We start from the raw sequence: 22,031 nt of genomic DNA, 5'->3' as shown, positions 1-22,031 counted from the left end.
TCTTCAACAAATGTTGTGAAAGCTGGATAAACATGCAGAAAAAATGAAAGTAGACCTCTACCTTACAACACTCACAAAAATTAACTTGAAATGCATCAAAGACTTAAAACATATGACTTGGAACCATAAAACTTCTAAAGAAAACATAGGGAATAAGCTCCTTAATATTGGTCTTGGCAATGATTTCTTGGATACAACACTATAAGCACAAACAAAAGCAAAATTCAACCAATAAAAAAATCATCAAACTTAAAAGCTTCTACCCAGCAAAAGAAATAATCAACAAAATGAAGAGGCAACCTATCAAATGGGAGAATATTTTTGCAAACTACATAACCAATAAGGGGTTAATATACAAATGAAGAACTCACAGAACTCAGTAGCAACCACAAAAAAACAACCCAATTAAAACATGGGCAGAGAAACTAGACATACATTTTCCCAAAGACATCCAAATGGTGAACAGGTACATAAAAAGATCCTCAGTATCACTAAGCATCAGCAAAATGCAAGTCAAAACCACAGTGAGCCCTAACTGGTTTGGCTCAGTGGATAGAGCGTTGGCCTGCAGACTCAAGGGTCCCAGGTTCGATTCCAGTCAAGGGCATGTACCTTGGTTGCGGGCACATCCCCAGTAGGGAGTGTGCAGGAGGCAGCTGATCGATGTTTCTCTCTCATCGATGTTTCTAATTCTCATCCCTCTCCCTTTCTCTCTGTAAAAAACCAATAAAATATATTTTTTAAAAAAAAAACACAGTGAGATATCACCCCACACCTGTTAGGATGGCTATCATCAAGAACATAAGAGATGTATGTGTTGACAAGGGTGTGGAGAAAAAGGAACTCTTATGCACTGCTGGTGGGAAAGCAAATTGGTGCAGCCACAATGGAAAACAGTATGGAGGTTCCTCAAAAAAATAAAAATAGAACTACCATATGATCCAGTAATTCCATTCCTCAGTCTATATTTAAAGGAAATGAAAACAGGATATTGAAGAGATACCTGCATTCCCCATGTTCACTACAGCATTATTCACAATAGCCAAGATATGAAAACAAATTAAGTGTACATCAAAAGATGAATGGAGTGGGGGCTTGCCCAGGGTGGGAATGGCTGGGGGGCGGGGGTGGTCAACTGGGGGAAAAGGAGACATATGTAAACCTTCAGAAAATAAAAAAAAAAAAAAAAAAGATGAATGGAGTCCAGCCAGTGTGGCCCAGTGGTTGAGCATCGACCCGTGAACCAGGAGGTCAGGGTTCGATTCCCAGTCAGGGCACATGCCCGTGTTGTGGGCTCAATCCCCAGTAAGAAGCCAGCAGGAAACAGCTAATCAATGATTCTCATCATTGATGTTTCTAGCTCTCTCCCTCTTCTTTCCTCTCTCTGAAATCAATAAAAACATATTTTAAAAATTAAAAGATGAATGGACAGCCTGGCTGGTGTAGCTCAGTGGTTGAGCATCAACATATGCAGCAAGAGGTCACTGGGTTAAATTCCTGGTCAGGGCACATGCCAGTGTTACCAGCTCAATCCCCAGTGGGATCTGTGTGGGAGGCAGCCGATCGATGTTTCTTTCACTCCCTTCTCCCTCTTCCTTCCTCTCTAAAAATCAATAAAATTTTTTTTTCAAAATATGAATGGATAAAGATGTAATACATTTACACAACAGGACATTATTCAGCCATCCTATCTAATAAAACAGAAACATGGTAATTAGCATACAACCGCTACCCTTCCCATTGGCTAATCAGGGCGATATGCAAATTAACTGCCAGCCAAGATGGCGGCCGGCAGCCAGGCAGCTTGAAGCAAACATGAGGCTTGCTTGCTTCAGTGACGGAGGACTCCAACGTTCCCCACCTGCCTTGCCGGCCTCTGAGCTTGCAGTTTGAAACAGTGTTACAAATATAGAAGCTAAGCAAAACCCCAGAAACCTGCTTTCAGCCAGCCGGGATCTCAGAGCTGGAGTTCAAACAGTGTTTCCATTATAGAACCAAAACAAACCACATACCTGCTTTCAGCAGCGGAGGCTTTAGAGCTGGAGCCAAGCCTCAGAGCTAAAGCTGGCCCAGAATAAAAAAAAGAAAAGAAAAAAAGGAGTGGTTGGGAGCATCAGTCACCTGCCAGCCTGAAAACAGCCCTCAGCCCCTCACCCAGACTGGCCAGGCACCCCAGTGGGGACCCCCACCCTGAAGGGTGTGTGACCAGCTGCAAACAGCCATCATCCCCTCACCCAGGCTGGCCAGGCACCCAAGTGGGACCCCCACCCTGATCCAGGACACCCTTCAGGGCTAACCAGCCGGCCCCCACTCGTGCACCAGGCCTCTATCCTATATAGTAAAAGGGTAATATGCCTCCCAGCACCGGGATCAGCGGAGCCGCGAGGCCTCCCAGCACCAGGATTAGCATGACAGGGGGCAGCGCCCAAACCCCCTGATCGCCCTGCGGCTCTGTGTGTGACAGGGGACGGGGCCACAACCTCCCTATCCGCCCTGCTCTGTGTGTGACAGGGTGCAGTACCCCGCCCCCCCCACGGGCCCTGCTCTGTGTGTGACGGGGTAGAGCCATAACCTCCCCATCGGCCCTGCCCTGAATGTGACAGGGTACAGCGCCCCAACACCCTGATTCGCCCTGCTCTGTGTGTGACAGGGGGCGGTGCCCCAACTCCCCTATTGGCCCTACTCTGTGAGTGACAGGGGGGAGCTCAACCCCGATGGGCCCTGTTCTGTGCGTGACAGGGGGGAGCTCCCCAACCCCAATTGACCCTGCTCTGTGCGTGACAGGGTATGGAGCCCCAACCCCCCTGATGGGCCCTGCTCTGTGAGTGACAGGGGGCAGCGCCCCAACCCCCTGATTGGCCCTGCTCTGTGTGTGATGGGGTGGCGCCGCAACCTCCCCATCAACCCTGCCTTGAGTGTGACAGGGGGCGGTGCCCCAACCCCTCAATCAGCCCTACCCTGAGGGTGACTGAGGGTGGCATCACAACCTTCCGATCCGCCCTGCTCTGTGCATGACGGGGCGGCGCCCCAACTTCCCAATCGGCCCTGCTCTGAGCCCGACCAGGGATTGGGCCTGCCCTCTGCCACCCGGGAGCAGGCCTAAGCCAGCAGGTTGTTATCTCCCGAAGGGTCCCAGACTGCGAGAGGGCACAGGCCGGGCTGAGGGACCTCCCCTTCCCCCCGAGTGCACAAATTTTTGTGCACCGAGCCTCTAGTGTATATATATAAAAGCCCAGCGACCAAATGGTGGAATGACCAGTCAACCAGTCGTTATGACATGCACTGACCACCAGGGGGCAGACGCTCAATGCAGGAGCTGCCTCCAGGTGGTCAGTGCGCTCCCACAGTGGGAGCACCACTTGGCTGACCACAATGAGCGGTGCTCCCACAACAGGCTGATCCCCACAGGCCACGCCCCACAAGTGCATGAATCCGTGCACCAGGCCTCTAGTGACAAATAAAGAAGAAAATCCTGCCATTTGCAAATAACATGGATGAACCTTGAGGGTATTGAGCTAAGTCAGAGAAAGACACTTATATGTGGAATCTGAAAAAAAGCAAACTCAGCCAGCTGGTGTAGCTCAGTGAACCAGGAGGCCATGGTTCAATTCCCGGTTAGGGCACATGCCCAGGTTGCAAGCTCGATCCCCAGTGGGGAACGTGTAGGAGGCAGCCAATCAACAATTCTCATCATTGATGTTTCTATCTTTCTCCCTCTCCCTTCCTCTCTCTGAAATCAATAAAAACATTTTAAAAAAAGAGAGAGAGTGATTCATGCTTAGAGGCACTGGCTGGCTACTTTAAAAACAAACAAAAAAACAAGCAACCTCATAAAAACAGAATGAAAGGTGGTTACCAGGGACTGGAAGGTTGGTATATAGGAGAAATGTTAGTGAAGGATACAAATTTGCAACAAATAGTAAAATAAGTCCTAGGGCTCTAATGCAAAGTATACTGAATATAGACAAAAACCGGTATTGTAAACCTCAAACTTACTAAGAGACCAGATCTTAATTATTCCAACCTCTAAAAAGAAATGATAAGTATGTGATAGTGATAAAGGTGCTAATTATTGCTACACTGGAAATCATAATATATAAATGTATCAAATCAACATGCTGTACACATTAAATTCATACAGAGAAACTCATGTGATCAAGGCTTTATGAGGAGTGACTTCAGAGGAATGGTGGTATGGGTGATCCCCTTGCTTCTCCCCTTGAAACTTTAAAAAGTTTATCAACTAACTCAGCAAAGGATTCCCTGCTCGATATAGAGGCAGGCCTGAGAGACCCGGTGATTGAAGCATCTAAAGGTGGACAAGTGGGAACAAATGGGGAGGTACGAAAGGAGAAAAAGCTCAGATAGCCACGGTAGCAGCCCTGCAGCCAGGAACACATGGCCATCTCGGCCACAAGAGGGGAGGAAGCCAGTAGTAATAGGTGCTTCCTTCGGTTGGGAGGAACAGAGAGTCTCAGTGGGCACTCCAGGAGGGCAAGCAGTGCAAAAAGCAGCTGGGAGACTGGGGCGAGGACACAGTGCAGGGATTCTGCCATGGATGTCCACTGTCGGGCAGTTGGTGTTTCAGATAAAGAAATGGTGCCACAGAGCCCTGCCGCCACTTGGATTCCCAAAACTCGCTTCCCATCACCCATGATGTCTGGTTGGGAAACAAATTATCTGCAAGCCAAGAGCTACTGCAGCAGAATCCGTGATTCCCTCTGATCCCCAGCAGGGGTGAGGAGAGAACACCATGTGAGGTCCGGGGGTCACCATTACAGTGAGGGCAAAACAAACCCCACACCCAACAGTAGCTTTTGAAGTCACCTGAAGTATTTCACAGAGGTAAAAAAAAAATCTTGTGATTCAGTGCCACCTACTAGAAAATAGTAGAAAGACCTCTTCAGAGAAAGCTGCTAGAGAAGGGCCAATAAAACATAGATGCCTAGACAAAGGAGACCAGCAAATACCATGAATAACCAAGGTAGCAAGGCAGCTCAGAAAGAAAAAATCTCCAGAAAGCAAACTGGAATACATAGAAATATGTGACATAAATGACAGAAAATTAAACAAGATTGCAGTCCTGAAAATACTTAATAAGATGCACAAAAATACAGACAAGCAATTTAATGCACTCAGAAAACAAATTAATGAACGAGTATTTTACAAAACAGATTGAAACATTAAAAAAGAACCAACCAGAAGTCCTGGAAATGAAGCATTCAATTAAGGAGAACAGGAGTAAACTACAGATCATAGGAAAAAGAGCTGACCAGATGGAAAAAAAAATTAGTGATACCGAAGATAGGAATCACAGAGGGAAAAAGAGAGAGACTTGAGCATAAAAAAAAATAAAAATAAAAAAGGAAGAACGCTACAAGAACTATCTGACTCCATCAGAAAAAGCAATATAAAATATGACGCAAAAATCCTATACTAATAAAAGAGAAAAATGGTAATTGGCGTACAACCGATACCTTTTTCATTGGCTAATCAGCGAGATATGCAAATTAACTGTCAGCCAAGATGGCGGCTGGCAGCCAGGCAGCTGAGAATAGGAGGCTTGGTTGCCCCAGCGATGGAGAAAGTCAAGGATCCCCGCAGCTGCGGGGCTCTGAGATCCTGAAGCAACAACTCCAAAAGATACAATGTTTTAATTATAGAAGCTAAAAGATGGCGGTTAATTTGCATACTCAGGCTCCAAGCAGAGCGAAGCCAAACAGCCCTGAAGCAGCAGGGCAGAGAGGCCTCAGGGCCTGGGATCAGCGGATCCGAGAGGCCTCCCAGCCCCAGTGATCAGCGGAGCCGAGAGGCCTCCCGGCCCCGGTGATCAGCGGAGCCGAGAGGCCTCCCAGCCCCTGTGATCAGCGGAGCCGAGAGGCCTCCCGGTACCGGTGATCAGCGGAGTCGGAGGCCCCGCGATCAGCGGAGCCGAGAGGCCTCCCGGCCCCAGTGATCAGCGGAGCCGAGAGGCCTTCCGGCCCCGGTGATCAGCGGAGCCGAGAGGCCTCCGGGCCCCAGTGATCAGCGGAGTCGAGAGGCCTCCCAGCCCCGGTGATCAGCGGAGCCGAGAGGCCTCCCAGCCCCGGTGATCAGCGGAGTCGGAGGCCCCGCGATCAGCGGAGCCGAGACGCCTCCCGGCCCTGGTGATCAGCGGAGTCGGAGGCCCCGCGATCAGCGGAGCCGAGAGGCCTCCCGGCCCCGGTGATCAGCGGAGTCGGAGGCCCCGCGATCAGCGGAGCCGAGAGGCCTCCCGGCCCAGGTGATCAGCGGAGTCCAGAGGCCTCCCGGCCCGGTGATCAGCGGAGCCGAGAGGCCTCCCGGCCCGTGATCAGCGGATCCGAGAGGCCTCCCGGCCCCGGTGATCAGCGGAGCCGAGAGGCCTCCCGGCCCCGGTGATCAGCGGAGCCGAGAGGCCTCCCGGCCCCGATGATCAGCGGAGTCAGAGGCCCCGCGATCAGCGGAGCCGAGAGGCCTCCCGGCCCAGGTGATCAGCGGAGTCCAGAGGCCTCCCGGCCCGGTGATCAGCGGAGCCGAGAGGCCTCCCGGCCCTGGTGATCAGCGGAGTCCAGAGGCCTTCCGGCCCCTGTGATCAGCGGAGTCCTGAGGCCTCCCGGCCCGGTGATCAGCCGAGAGGCCTCCCAGCCCCGGTGATCAGCGGAGTCCAGAGGCCTCCCGGCCCGGTGATCAGCGGAGTCCATAGGCCTCCCAGCCCCGGTGATCAGCGGAGTCCAGAGGCCTCCCGCCCCGTGATCAGCGGAGTCGGAGGCCCCGCGATCAGCGGAGCAGAGAGGCCTCCCGCCCCGGTGATCAGCGGAGCCGAGAGGCCTCCGGGCCAGGGATCAGGGGAGCCGAGAGGCGTCCTGGCCCTGGGATCAGCAGAGCAGGGAGGCTTCCCAGCACCGGGATCAGTGTGACAGGGTGCGGAGCTCCAACCCTCTGATCGGCCCTGCTCTGTGCATGACAGGAGTGGCGCTGCAACCTCCCTATGGACCCTGCCTTGAGTGTGCCAGGGGGTGGTGCCCCAACCCCCCAATCAGCCCTACCCTGAGCATGACTGAGGGTGGCATCGCAACCTCCCAATCCGCCCTGCTCTGTGCATGACAGGAGACGGGGCCCCAACTCCCCAATGGGCCCTGCTCTGAGCCCGACCAGGGGTTACACCTAGGATTAGGCCTGCCCTCTGCCACCCGGGAGCAGGCCTAAACCAGCAGGTCCTTATCTCCTGATGGGTCCCAGACTGTGAGAGGGCACAGGCCAGGCTGAGGGACCTCCTCTCCCAACCCCGAGTGCACAAATTTTTGTGCACCGGGCCTCTAGTGATTAAATAAAAATAATAGTCATACCAGAGGAAGAGGAGAGGGAAAAGGAAATTGAGAAATTATTCACACAAATAATGGATGAGAACTTTCCAAACCTATGAAAACAACTAGATCCTTGAATCCAAGAAGCAACAAAACATCTAATTAACTCAATCCAAAAAGGCACATTTTATTAAAACTGTCAAAAATTAATGGCAAAGAAAAAATTCTCAAGCACCCAGGGAAAAGAAGTAAGTGACCTACAAAGGAAAACCAATCCAATTGTTTTTGTACTTCCCAGCAGAAATTCTCTAAGTCAAAAGAAAGTAGAACCAAATATTCAAACGACTGAGAGAAATTACCAGCAAGAATATATCCAGCAAAGTTATCCTTTAAAAATGAAGAAGAAATAAAAGCTTTTCCACACATACAGAAGCTGAGGAAATTTATCACCAGAAAACCTCCATTGCAAGAAATACTCAAGAACAGCGGTTCTCAACCTGTGGGTCGTGATCTCTTTGGCAGTCGAATGACCCTTTCACAGAGGTCACCTAAGACCATCCTGACAGAACCTACACACAGAACCTAAACAGAACCTAGAGACAGAAGAACTTCGCTGGAGAGAACATGGCAAAAGATCCTGGACAGAAACTGGCCACAGAACCTAGAGACAGAACCTAGCGAGAGAACCTGGCTGAAGAACCTAGAGACAGAACCTGGCTACAGAACCTGGATAGAACATGGCAAGAGAACCTGACTAGAACCTGGTGACTGAACCTGGCTGGAGAACCTGGACAGAACCTGGCTGGAGAACCTAGCGAGGGAACATGGCTACAGAACCTGGCAATAGAACCAGGCAGGAGAACCTCTCTATGCTGATCAACAGAACCTGGCTGGAGAACCCAACTATACTGATTAACTGAAAAAAAAAAAAAAAAAAGACCATCCTGGATATCAGATATTTACATTACGATTCATAATAGTAGCAACATTACAGTTATGAAGTAGCAACAAAAATAATTTTATGGTTAGGTCACAACATGAGGAACTGTATTTAAAAGGCCAGAAGGTTGAGAACCACTGCTCAAGAGGGATTATTCTACCTGAAACAAAGAGCATAAGAGCACAACACTATGAGTAAGATCACAAAAAATCTTACAGCATAAACAGGAATAATTTGTAACAACAAAAACATAAAAGGAGGGTAAAGGTGGGTAAAACTCTGAACAGGCTGAAGACGGAGATCAAATGCACGCAAAAGAAAAAACTACTGTATATATACAACTTCCTTTTTCATAAAACTTATGGGAAATACACATCAAAAAACATTAAGCCATAACTCAAAAAATAAAAATAAAAAAGAGGGAACAGAGGAAAGAAATATGGAATACCACCAAACAAAAACTATAAACAGAAACACAAAGGAAAAGAACCAACATAGGCACAGAGCTACCAGAAAATAAAGGATAAAATGGTGATAGGAAATCCTCAGAAATCAATAATTACCATAAATGTAAATAGACTGAATTCACCAATAAAGAGGCACAGAGTAGCAAATTGGATCAAAAAACAAAACCCAACCACATGCTGCCTTCAAGAGACACATCTAAGCTGCAAAGACAAAGGTAGATTCAAAGAGACATGGTAGAAAAATTATTCTCCAAGCAAATAACATCCACAGGTGTAGCCATACATCTATCTGACAAAATAGATTTCAAGATAACAAAGATAAACAAGAGTAAAAGATGGACATTTTATAATAATAAATGGCACACTAAATCAAGAAGATATAACACTTCTTAATGTAATATATAGGCACCAAATCACCGAAATGTGTAAAGCAACTACTCACAGAACTAAAGGAAGAAACAAATCAAAACACAATCATAGTTGGGGACGTTAATACTCCATTGACAGTTCTAGATAGATCACCCAAACAAAAAATCAATAAAGAAATACTGGGAGAGGAACAAAGAAAGAGGTATAGGTGAACATTGGTACTCACCTCTCCCACAACAACATCAAAATTACAACTAACATACAGAACCATCATTCAGAACTGCCTGAAATCTGGCTGGATGAAGTCCTACAGCTAGAGAAGAAAGAAAGGAAGTACATCGAGACTGGCAGGAGTGAAGTTTTGGAACAGGCTGGTCCAACACCCGTATGTGGCATTTTTTAATCAGGAGGGATATCTCCATTGTGGAGGCCTCTCATGAGGAGCAAGGGATCCCAGCCCCACACCAGACCTCCAGCCCAAGATTCCAGAGCTGGGAAGAGAAGTTCCCATAACTTCGGGATGTAAAAACCAGCAGGGACTATGGCTGAGTGACACAGAGGCTGTTGGAGTCCCAGCAGTTCCTCTTAAAGGGCCAGTGCACAGACTTACTCAGACTCGATCCCTCTGAGCTCCAGCGCTGGAGCAGCAGCAAGGGGGAAATCCAGGAACACACAAGGAAGAACTGGATTGTCTGGCACAGGAGCAAAAACTCGGGGGCATCTTTCTCCCAGACAGGGGTGCTTATGAGGGTCTTTGTTCCTATGTTAAGACCCCCTCCCATTGCAGAGCTGATGGCAGCCATGTCTAAGTTTCCATCAGATTGGCTCACACTGTTTGCCCCACCCTGATTGGACTCAGGTGATTCCCTGAGACCCCGCCCTATTCAATTTGCAGCCCCACCCAAGCTGTTTGCAGCATCTTTTCCATATGAATGGCCTGTTCTGGCTCAAGCTTCAGATGTTCCTAAAATCTCTCAAATAAGCAGCAACTGGTTTCAGCATGCCCCATACCTATCAATAATAGGTCCAATCAACAATAAAGATTTTTTTAAATAAATAAATAAATAAATAAATAGCCCAAGACCCGGGACTAGCACCACCCTGCCTTGCTTCACAGTTGGACCTTGACTGGGCACTTCCAAACCTAATACAAGTAGCAGCCACCTACAGATGGCCCCAGTCAGTGCTTGACTTTGCACCTCCCGGAAGGTCCCAGGCCAGTGCACCCAGTGGACAACTTTAGACCATACCATATTACAATTTTACACATCCACAAACAGCACACTCAAGGGGCAGACTCAAAGCCCCACTTGAAGCAAGTCCTGCTCCATAGAAGTGTCTCCTGCACAGCAGCTCTTTCACTGTAGTTGCAACTGGTCCTCACAGCCAATTGGCCTAGAGGTCAATTCCTTCCAGTGACACAACAGCAAGTCTCAACTACATGACTGTGTACACAGCCCACACAGGTGCACCCCTAGAGTGCCCAGCTCAGGTGACTGGGATGCTGAGCCACTGGGCCCTACAGGACACCTACTACAGAAGGCCACTCTAACAATTCCAAGAGACATTGCAGCTCTACCTAACAAATAGAAACAAACACAGGGAAGCAGCCAAAATGCAGAGACAAAGAAACGTCACAAATGAAAGAACAGAAGAAATCTCCAGAAAGAAAACTAAATAAAATGGAAGCAAGCAAACTATTATATACGAGTTCAAAACAATGGTTATAAGGTTGCTCAAGGATCTTGAGAGCTTCAAGGATCTTAGTGAGACTTTCAAGGATCTTAGTGAGAATTTCAAAAACCTTAGTGAGAACAAAGACATGAAAAAGGACCAGTCATAAATTAAGCATACACTAACTAAAATAAAGAATAATTTACAGGGCCCTCGCTGGTTTTGCTCAGTGGGTAGAGCGTCAGCCCATGGACTGAACGGTCCCAGGTTTGATTCTAGCCAAGGGCACGTAGCTTGGTTGCCGACTCCATCCTGGCCCTGGTTGGAGCACATGTGGGAGGCAACCAATCAATGTGTCTCTCTCATATGGATATTTCTCTCTGTCTCTCCCCCTCCCTTCCACTCTCTCTAAAAATCAATGGAAAAATATCCTTGGGTGAGGTTTAAACAAAAAATAAAAAAAAAAAATTTAAAAGAGTAATTTACAGGGATTCAATAATAAGAGTAATCTGAGAATCAAATCAATGATTTTGAACATAAGGAAGCAAAAAACACCCAATCATAAGAGCAAAAAGAAAAAAGAATCCGAAAATATGAAGATAGTGTAAAGAATGTCTGGGACAACTTCAAGTGTACCAATATTTGCATTATGGGGGTGCCAGAAGGAGAAGAGAAAAAACAAGATATTGAAAACCTATTTGAAGAAATAATGACAGAAAACTTCCCCTACCTGGTGAAAGAAATAGACTTACAAGTCCAGGAAGCTCAGAGTCCCAAAGAAAAGGAACCCAAAGAGGCCCACACCAAGACATAATTAAAATGACAAGGGATAAAGACAAAGAGAATCTTAAAAGCTGTAAGGGAAAAGCAATTAGTTACCTACAAGGGAGTACCCATATGACTGTCAGCTGATTTCTCAACAGAATCTTTGCAGGCCTGAAGGGAGTAGCAAGAAATATTCAAAGTGATGAATAGCAAGGACCTACAACCAAGATTACTCTACCCAGCAAAGCTATCATTTGAATTGAAGGTCAGATAAAGAGCTTCAGAAACAAGGAAAAGTTAAAGGAGTTCATCACCACCAAACCAGTAATACATGAAATGTTGAAGGGTATTCTTTAAGAAGAGGAAGAGGAGGATAAGGAAGAGGAGGAGGAGGAGGAGGGGGAAGAAGAAGAAGAAAGATATAAACAAAATGGCAATACTTATCTATCAACTACTGAATCTAAAAATCAAAATAAATGAACAAGGAATCTAATGAATAAAATAAACTGATGAATAAAACAGAACCAGAGGCATGGAAACATGAAACAGACTGACGAATCGCAGAGGGAAGGGAGGAATGGGAAGAGATTAACCAAAGAACTTATATGCATATATGCATTACCTATGGACACAGACAATAGGGGGGTGAAGGCCTAGGGCAGGGGCAGAACCTGGTGGAGGGGGACTATGGGGGGGGGCGGGAGAAGGACATCTTTAATACTCTCAAGAATAAGTATTTTAAAATTTTTAAAAAGAAATATTGGCATTAAATGACACACTGAACCAAATGGACAAAATTGACATTTACAGAGCCTTTCATCCAAGAACATCAAATTATACATTCTTTTCCAGTACACAAGGAACATTCTCAAAGAGAGACCATATGTTGGGTCACACAAGTAGCCTCAACAAATTCAAGACTGAAATTATATCAAGCATATTCTCTGACCATGATGCCTTAAAAATTAGAAATCAACTGCAAAAAGGAAGTAAAGAAACCCACAAATATGTGGAGATTAAACAATATACTACTAAAAATTGACTGGATCAAAGAAGAAATAAAGGTAAGTCAAAAGATGTAGGAGACAAATGAGAATGACAATACAACATATCAAAACTTCTGGGATGCAGTGAAAGCAGTAGTCATTATAGGCCTGTCTCAAGAAACAAGAGAAATCCCAAGTGAACAACCTAACTTCCAATTCTCTCTCTAAAAATCAATGGAGGGGACAAATCCTCAGGTGAGCATTAACAACAACAACAAAAACCTCCCCAAAAATAAAAGTTCAGGACTCGATGGTTTCACCAATGCATTCTACCAAACATTCAAAGAGATTTAAAACTTATCCTTCTCAAACTCTTCCAAAACACTGAAGAAGAGGCAATACTTCCTAACACATCTCATTAGTATATTTTTATTTTTAAATTGATTTTGAGAGAGGGAGGGAGAGGGATAGAGAGGCATCGATGTGAGAGTGAAACATCGATCTGCTGCCTCCTGCATGCCACGCCTTCCACTGGGGATCAAACCTGCACCCTGGGCATGTGCCCAGACAGGGAATCAAACTGGCAACCTTTTGGTGCATGGGACGATACCCAACCAATTGAGCCACACTGGCTAGAGTCCTAAAACATTTAATGAGGCCAACATAAGCCTGAAACCTAAACCTGGCAAGGATAATACACACAAAAAGAAAACAATGGACCACTATCTCTGATGAATACAGATGCAAAAATCCTAAACAAAATACTACCAAATTGAATACAACTATGCATCAAAAAAAAAAATAATACATCACAATCAAGAGGGGGTTTATTCCAGGGGCACAAGGATAGTTTATCATACACAAATCAATCAATATAATACAACACATTAACAAAAGAAAAGATAAAAATCATGTGATCTTATCAATAGATGCAGAAAATGCATTTGATAAGATACAAAATCCATTTATGACTAAAACATTCAATAAAATAGGAATAGAAGGAAAGTACCTCAACATAGTAAAGGCTATATATGATAAACCCTCAGCCAATATTATACTCAATGGCAGAAAACTGAAAGCTTTTCCTCTAAAATCAGGAACAAGACAAGGATGCCCACTCTTACCACTCTTACTCAACATAGTTCCTAGCCAGAGCAATAAGGCAAGAGAAAGAACTAAAAGGCATCCAAATTGGGAACGCAGAAGTGAAAATGTCACTTTTTGCAGATGTCATGATTCTGTACACAGAAAACCCTAAAGACTCTACAAAAAAAACTAAAAAACTATTAGAAACAAACAAATACAGTAAGTTGAAGGATACTAAATAAACATAAAAAATGCCAATGCTGACTTGGCTGGTATTTCCCAGTGGTTAGAGTGTCATCTGGCACACCAAAGGGTCTTTGGTTTGCTTTCTGATCAAGGGCACATACCTGGGTTGCAGGTTCGATCCCTAGGTCCAGTTAGAGTGTGTGTGGGAAACAACCAATCAATGTGTGTCTCTCACATCAATGTTTCTCTCTCTCTCTTCCACTCTCTAAAAATCAATGGAAAAAATAACTTCAGGTGAGGAAAAATATAAAATCCAATGCCTTCCTATATACTAACAACAAAATGGTAGAAAAAGAAATGAAAAAAAATTCCCTTTGCAATTGCAACCAAAAGAATAAATTACCTAGGAATAAACTTAACAAAGGACATGAAAGACCTATATACTAAAAACTACAAAGCATTATTAAAGAAGACTGAAAAATACAACAAAATGGAAAAATATCCCATGTTCATGGATTGGAAGAATCAACATAGTTAAAATGTCTATACTACCCAAAGCAATATACAAATTTAATGCAATCCCCATCAAAATCTCATTGGTTGTTCCATGCAATGATGTCATTTTTTAAAGGAATAGAACAAACTCATCAAATTTGTATGGATTCACAAAACATCCTGAATAGCCAAAGCAATCCTGAGACAAAAGAATGAAGCCAGAAGTATCACACTACCTGACTTTAAATTATACTTCAGAGCTACGACAATTAAAACAGCATGGTATTGGCAGAAAAACAGATACACGGATCAATGAAACAGAATTGAGAACCCAGATATAAAACCACACGTATATGGGCAGATAATTTCCAGCAAAGGAGCCAGAAATACACAATAGAATAAAGAAAGCCTCTTCAATAAATGATGCTGGGAAAATTGGAAAGCCACATGCAAAAGAATGAAACATTACAGTTTGTCAGCATGTACAAAAATCAATTCAAAATGGATCAAAGACCTAAATATAAGATCTGGAACAATAAATAACAGAAGTAAACATAGGTACTAAACTTATGGACAGTGGTCATAGAGAACATTTTATAAACTTGACCCGAAAAGCAAGGGAAGGCAAAAATAAATGAATGGGACTATATCAAACTAAAAAACTTCTGCACAACAAAAGAATCTGACAACAAAACCAAGAGACAGCCAACAGAATGGAAGATTATATTTGCAAACAAAAGCTCTGATAAAGAACAGCATGGATGGAACTGGAGAGCATTATGCTAAGTGAAATAAGCCAGTCAATGAAAGAAAAATACCACATGATCTCACTCATTTGTGGATAATAAAGACTATTATAAACTGATGAACAAAAATAGATACAGAGGCAGAGCAGCATCGAACAGACTGTCAAACTACAGCGGGAAGGCTGGGGAGGGTTGGGGGGCAGGAGGGGGGGTAAGAGATCAACCGAAGGACTTGTATGCATGCATATAAGCATAACTAATGGACATAAGACACTGGGGGGTAGGGGAGGCCAGGGGAATGTCAAGGGGGGGGGGGGGAAGGAGACATATGTAATAATGTAATACTCTTTGTAATACTTTAAGCAATAAAACAAAATTAAAAAGAAAAAGCTCTGCCGAACCGGTTTGGCTCAGTGGATAGAGCGTCGGCCTGCGGACTAAAGGGTCCCGGGTTCAATTCCGGTCAAGGGCATGTACCTGGGTTGCAGGCACATCCCCAGTAGGAGATGTGCAGGAGGCAGCTGATCGATGTCTCTCTCATCGATGTTTCTAACTATCTCTCTCCCTTCCTCTCTGTAAAAAATCAATAAAATATATTTAAAAAGGAAAAGCTCTGACAAAGGTTTAATATCCAAAATATGTAAAGAACTCATACAACTCAACACCAAACAAACAATCCAATTAAAAGATGGGCAGAGGACCTGACCAGACACCTCTCCCAAGAAGACATATGGAACAGCCAATAGACATATGAAAAGATGTTCAACCTCACTGGCAATTAGGGATATGCAAATCAAAACTACACCTGTTAGAATGGCTATTATCAACAAGTAAGAACAAATGTTGGAGAGGTGGTGGAGAAAGGGGAACCCTCATTCACTGCTGGTAGGAATGTAGACTGGTACAGCCACTATAGAAAACAGTGTGGTGATTCCTCAAATAATTAAGAATAGAGTTACCACCATAGGACCCAGCAATCCCTCTCCTGGGTATATATCCAAAAAAATCGAAAACATGTATTCACAAAGATATATATATAAGTGTGGAGTGTGTGTGTGTGTGTGTGTATAACTCTATGTCCATTATTCATGGTGGCCAAGACATGGAGACAACCAAAGTGTCCTTTGGTAGAGTACTGGATAAAGAAGATGTGATACATATATACAATGAAATACTACTCAGCCATAAGATGAAATACTGCCATTTGCAACAACAGGGATGGATCTTGAGAATATGCTAATGACATAAGTCAGTCAGAAAAAGCTAAGAACCATATGATTTCATTTATATGTGGGATATAAAACTGAAACTTGTGGACACAAACAGCAGTGTGGTAGTTGTCAGAGGGAAGAGGGGAGGCAATAGGGGCAATGAATGGTGCCTAATATATAGTGATGGAAAATGACTTGACTTTGGATTGTGGGGGCACAATGCAATATGTAGATCTTATGTCATAGAAATCTATACCTGAAACCACCCCAATAAATTTAATTTTTTAAAAAAAGGCTTTCTGCAGCCCTATTCATACTACTGACATACTGGATGAAACATGAATGCCCATCAACAGGAAAACCTGACTGGCAAATACAAGTGGATTCTGTATAGCTATTATAATCAATAAACTACAGTTTATATATATTAATGTGGTAAGTCTTAAAATATGGAGAGAGAAAAACAAATTGCAGAGGAATACATAAAGTACAAAATCAATACTATATTGATTTATGGACACAATATAGTAAAAGAATGAGAAACCAGTACGAGAATGCTGTCAAGGTGGAAATTAAGGGGGGAGTAGGATACACAGGAGGCTTCAATTAAAATTATGGTATTTTATTTCTTAAGGTAGATTAATTTTCTATTTTTTAAATTCCTGAAATGTCTTCTAAAAAGATCATGTAGGAGAAACCAAGATGGCGGCATAGGTTAACGCCGGAGATTGCTGTCTCGAACAACCACTTCAGAGATATAACTAAAGGACAGAACAGACATCATCCAGAACCACAGGAAGGCTGGCTGAGTGGAAATTCTACAACTAGGAGGAAAGAGAATATCACACCCAGACTCAGAGGAGGCGCAGTGCTGAAGTGAAATACTTAGGTGCGGAGTGTGCGCGCGGAGCGGGCTGGCGGCGGAGGGCACGGTTGTTGTTTTCAATCAGGAGGGAGTTTCAGACTCTGAGCTCCAGATCCGGGCGAGTCTCTGGGGACCCAGACTCAAACGGGAGAAGCGGGACTGTCTGGCTTCGGTCGGAACTCCAAGGCAGCTTTCTCTCCGAGGTTTGCAGCAGTTGCTGGGACTCTGAGAGGCAGAGCCCCTAGGGACGGAACTGAGAGCAGCCATAACTGCTCGCTCTGCCCGCCCTGTTGATCCCCTGGGACCCGCCCCGCCCAAGCCCTGCACAGAACCATTTGCCGGATAGCCTCAGGCAAACGCTAGATTAGCACCGCCCTAGAGATCCAGCACAGAAGCTCTCCCACTGCAAACACAGCTGACTCTCATAGCCAGTTAGCCTGGAGGTCAAATCACCCCTGGTATTACCGACAACAATCAAGGATTAACTACAAGACTGCGCACAAAGACCACTAGGGGGTGCACCAAGAAAAGATAAAAAAAATGCGGACACAAAGAAACAGGACGCAAATGTCAGAAATGGAAGATATAGAGCTCAAAACCACACTTTTAAGGTCTCTCAAGAACTGTCTAGAAGCTGCCGATAAACTTAGTAAGGCCCTCGAAAAGACTGGTGAGACCGCCGATAAATGTAGTGAGATCCTCAAGAAATCTAATGAGACCCTCGATGTTGTGATAAAGAACCAACTAGAAATTAAGCATACACTGACTGAAATAAAGAATATACAGACACCCAACAGCAGACCAGAGGAGCGCAAGAATCAAGTCAAAGATTCAAAACGCGAAGAAGCAAAAAACACCCAACTGGAAAAGCAAAATGAAAAAAGAATCCGAAAATACGAAGATAGTGTAAGGAGCCTCTGGGACAGCTTCAAGCGTACCAACATCAGAATTATAGGGGTGCCAGAAGATGAGAGAGACCAAGATATTGAAAACCTATTTGAAGAAATAATGACAGAAAACTTCCCCCACCTGGTGAAAGAAATAGACTTACAGGTCCAAGAAGCACAGAGAACCCCAAACAAAAGGAATCCAAAGAGGACCACACCAAGACACATCATAATTAAAATGCCAAGAGCAAAAGACAAAGAGAGAATCTTAAAAGCAGCAAGAGAAAGAAACCCAGTTACCTACAAGGGAATACCCATACGACTGTCAGCTGATTTCTCAACAGAAACTTTGCAGGCCAGAAGGGAATGGCAAGAAATATTCAAAGTGATGAATACCAAGAACCTACAACCAAGATTACTTTATCCAGCAAAGCTATCATTCAGAACGGAAGGTCAGATAAAGAGCTTCACAGATAAGGAAAAGCTAAAGGAGTTCATCACCACCAAACCAGTATTATATGAAATGCTGAAAGGTATCCTTTAAGAAGAGGAAGAAGAAGTAAAAGGTAAAGATACAAATTATGAACAACAAATATGCATCTATCAACAAGTGAATCTAAGAATCAAGTGAATAAATAATCTGGTGATCATAATAGAATCAGGGACATAGAAAGGGAATGGACTGACTATTCTTGGGGGGGGGGAAAGGGTGTGGGAGATGCGGAAAGGGACTGGACAAAAATCGTGCACCTATGGACGAGGACAGTGGGTGGGGAGTGAGGGTGGAAGGTGGGGCGGGAACTGGGAGGAGGGGAGTTATGGGGGGAAAAAAGAGGAACAAATGTAATAATCTGAACAATAAAGATTTAATTAAAAAAGAAAAAAAAAGAAAGAAAAAGAAAAATATCATGTAGCTTCTTACCTTGTGTGGGCAAATTATTTTTCTTGTATTTCTCTAGCTGGGTTCCTGAAGAATTTTGACTCTTTTGAATTTGAACTGATGAATTCTACAGTAGGAGATAATTATATAATTGAATATAAAATTAGTGCTAGTCTACATATTAGTACAATGAATTAAACTAACAGAACTCAGCTTGCAATGAGAATGTTTTAAGTTTGTTCAATTACATTGTTTTCATTTATCACTAGAGACCAGAGTGAATACACACACACAGGTACACACACACACACACACACACACACACACACACACACACACACCACCTCTGTAAATATATTTATTTCTCAAGTTAAGGGCATAACAGACAATGTAAAACGAAACAGTCTTCTGTGACTATTACCAGGCTAGCCAGAGGAGAGAGTAGGAGCTCATGGTTACCCCATCAGCAAAACTCCCTTATCTCAGCCTCTCCAGTTAACATTTCCCTCACTGCCTTGCTCTAACTGAGCCCTAGGTCCCACTGAGATGAATGCTCACCACTGTCCCTTGTAGAGATGGAGGTTTCTCGCTCTCAGAGCTCACAACCCTAGATTTAGAGGTAGTAGGTGTCCTCCTTGCTCCCCATCAGTGCTTCCAAGCAAATTTCTTTCTCTCCTCCCTACCCACCCCCCACCAAGCTCTGAGTCTCATGGCTTGTGTACTCACCCCACCATGTACCCCTCCTTGCCTTTTCTGACCTACTCTCCCTCCAATCTCAGCCACGCACTCCCACGGGCAAACTCTAGAACTAGTCATTATCACTATTTGCAATGATCAATAACTGTTCAATTTCAAAGCATTTGAATCCAGAATGTGAGGTATTCTACAAAATAACTAGCCTGGTCTATTAAAAAAGCCAATGCCATTTAGTGTTCAAGTATATATATGGGTGATATGCCATGATTTCTACAACTACCTTCACATGGTCCAGCAAAAACACAATATGCAAACCTTAACAGTGGTTCAATCTAGGTGAGTAGTCAGGTGTTCATGGGACTGTGTTTTCAAATGCCCCTATCTGGGAAACTTCCATAATGAAATGTTTGGGGAAGAAGGGAGAATTCCACTTCCTGACTACAGCCCACAGGGTCCTACAAGTCATTTATCCATATGTTCAATGTCCCTCACAACCTGGTAGCCTATGCCCTTCTTAAGCAGGTTCATGGGTCACTGCATACTGTTAACTTCTAAGCACCTCTCTCTGCTTTGTGGTATTCCCCCTGATGACCACACCTCTCCTAAAACATAACTTTCCACCAACTGACACCAAAAAAAAACAAGAAAAAAATAATGCAAGCCATTCTCACTGGAAACAATGATCTCTAACATACATGGGCCCCCACTACAGCCCAGGACTCAGACTATACTTCCCAGTCCCTTGGCTTTCCTGTCTCTTCGACAACTCTTTTACACTTTCTCCCATGTTCTCTGCCCTCACCCTCAGCAGAGTATCATGCTTCCCACTTTACTGAGAAAGTTAAAGCATCAGAAGGGAACTTCCTACGAAGTGGCACCAGACACCTAGCCCTAGGTCCAGACCCTTAGACCTTCTGTTATTGAAGTCAAACTGCCCGTGCTCCTGGCCAAAACCAGCCCCTCCACTCATTCATTCCCTAAATCCCATGTCCCTTACTTATGATCACTGCATCATTTCCTTCTCTACTGAAACCAACTCTACCAATATACAAACACCTGTTAATTTCCCGTCTTAAAAACAAAACAATTTCCCCTACAGCCACTACCCCGTTTTTACATTTACTGCAAAACTTTTCCACACAGATCTCATATTCTTTCTGAAACTTCTCCCCATTCTCTCTTATCCAGTCAGGCTTTTATCTCTGACACATCTCTACTTGGTAAATCCAAGGACCAACTTTCAGTCCTCAACTTACTGAGCAGCAGCCTTTGATGCCTGTAGGCCACACTGTACCCCTTGAGGGCCTTTCTCAACTTGGCTCTCAGAACACCACATGGACCTCCTTTCCTTCCTACTCCATGGTTATTTGTCCTCCTTGCCTCCCAGCTTCTTACTCTGCTCAGTATTTGGAGCTCTTCACTTTCAGCCTCAGTCATCTCAGCCCAAGGCTTTACCATACATTCTGATGACCCCAAACTTCTACCTCAAACCTGACTTCCCCTGATATATGCATAACTGTCTAGTAAACATTACTGATGCTCACTGGCATTTCAAACTCATCTTGTCTGCACCTGAGCAATATGTGTTGTCTTCTTATGTACTTTAATAACAAATTGAAATTCTTATATTAAGCAAAAAAACTACACAAAACGGGGAAGCCATTCCTAACTACTTTCTTGCTGCCACACCCCGTATACAGTTCATCAATAAATCCCGTCCACTCCTCAACCCCTCCAATGCCACTCCCCCAGTCTAAGCCACTATCATCTCATCTCTAGTCTGAATTACTGCAATAGTCCACCTTGATGTTCCTGACTGGGCCCATAGTTTGCCACCCCCTCAGTCTATTCTTAAGTCTACAGTAAAGTGAGCTAAGTGTTGGGGAACTCAGAGATGCAATATGGCTCCAGCAGCAAAGGCCTCTGGGAAATGTTGGACTCTATTTAACCCTCAGTAGCCTGAGGCTTGGCTGACTACCCAGAAAGCCAAATGCCATCCAAAGATAAACATCATGTCCCCAGGAAGGAGGTTAATGAATGTATAGAGTGTGATAATTGCCTGATGTTATTATGTTAACTTAAACACATTGTTCTTGCTGGTGGTCTATGCGACTACCCACCATATGGTTTTACTTTTAATCCCCTATAAAAAAAAAAGAGAGAGAGACCCTGTCCTAGAAGGAAGTGGATTCTTCCAGGCAGGCCACCACTGGGAGCAGCTACCTTACCCATGTATATAAGTTTCTATTAAAGCTCTTATGATTTTGAATAAGGTTACCTGTCAGTTCTTTAGAATCAATCCTGAATTTAGATTTTTGATGCTTTCCCCAAACACTAAGATAAAGGGTTAGGCCACCCCTTCAATCAAAGCTCTGCAAGAGCTCCCACTGCACTCAGGGAAAAAGCCCAAGTGTTTACAGAACCTATTAAGGCCTAATGAAATCTGCACCCACCACCCTTCGTCATATCTCTGG

The 22,031-nt window shown here is 44.3% G+C and overlaps 1 protein-coding gene across 4 annotated transcripts in view; it reads right to left on the bottom strand.

The window, feature by feature from the left end:
• CENPJ (centromere protein J) overlaps positions 1 to 22,031 on the bottom strand; it is a 110,470-nt gene that overhangs the window by 18,195 nt on the left and 70,244 nt on the right. For all 4 annotated transcript variants that reach the window (XM_059684162.1, XM_059684164.1, XM_059684165.1 and 1 more), the window contains one exon: positions 18,904 to 18,988. In XM_059684162.1, the coding sequence (XP_059540145.1) occupies positions 18,904 to 18,988 (85 nt within the window). The remainder of the gene's footprint in view (positions 1 to 18,903; positions 18,989 to 22,031) is intronic.

This window comes from Myotis daubentonii, chromosome 2 (genome assembly GCF_963259705.1).
Source record: "Myotis daubentonii chromosome 2, mMyoDau2.1, whole genome shotgun sequence".
NCBI lineage: Eukaryota > Metazoa > Chordata > Mammalia > Chiroptera > Vespertilionidae > Myotis > Myotis daubentonii.
This window is presented reverse-complemented; position numbering and strand designations above follow the sequence as displayed.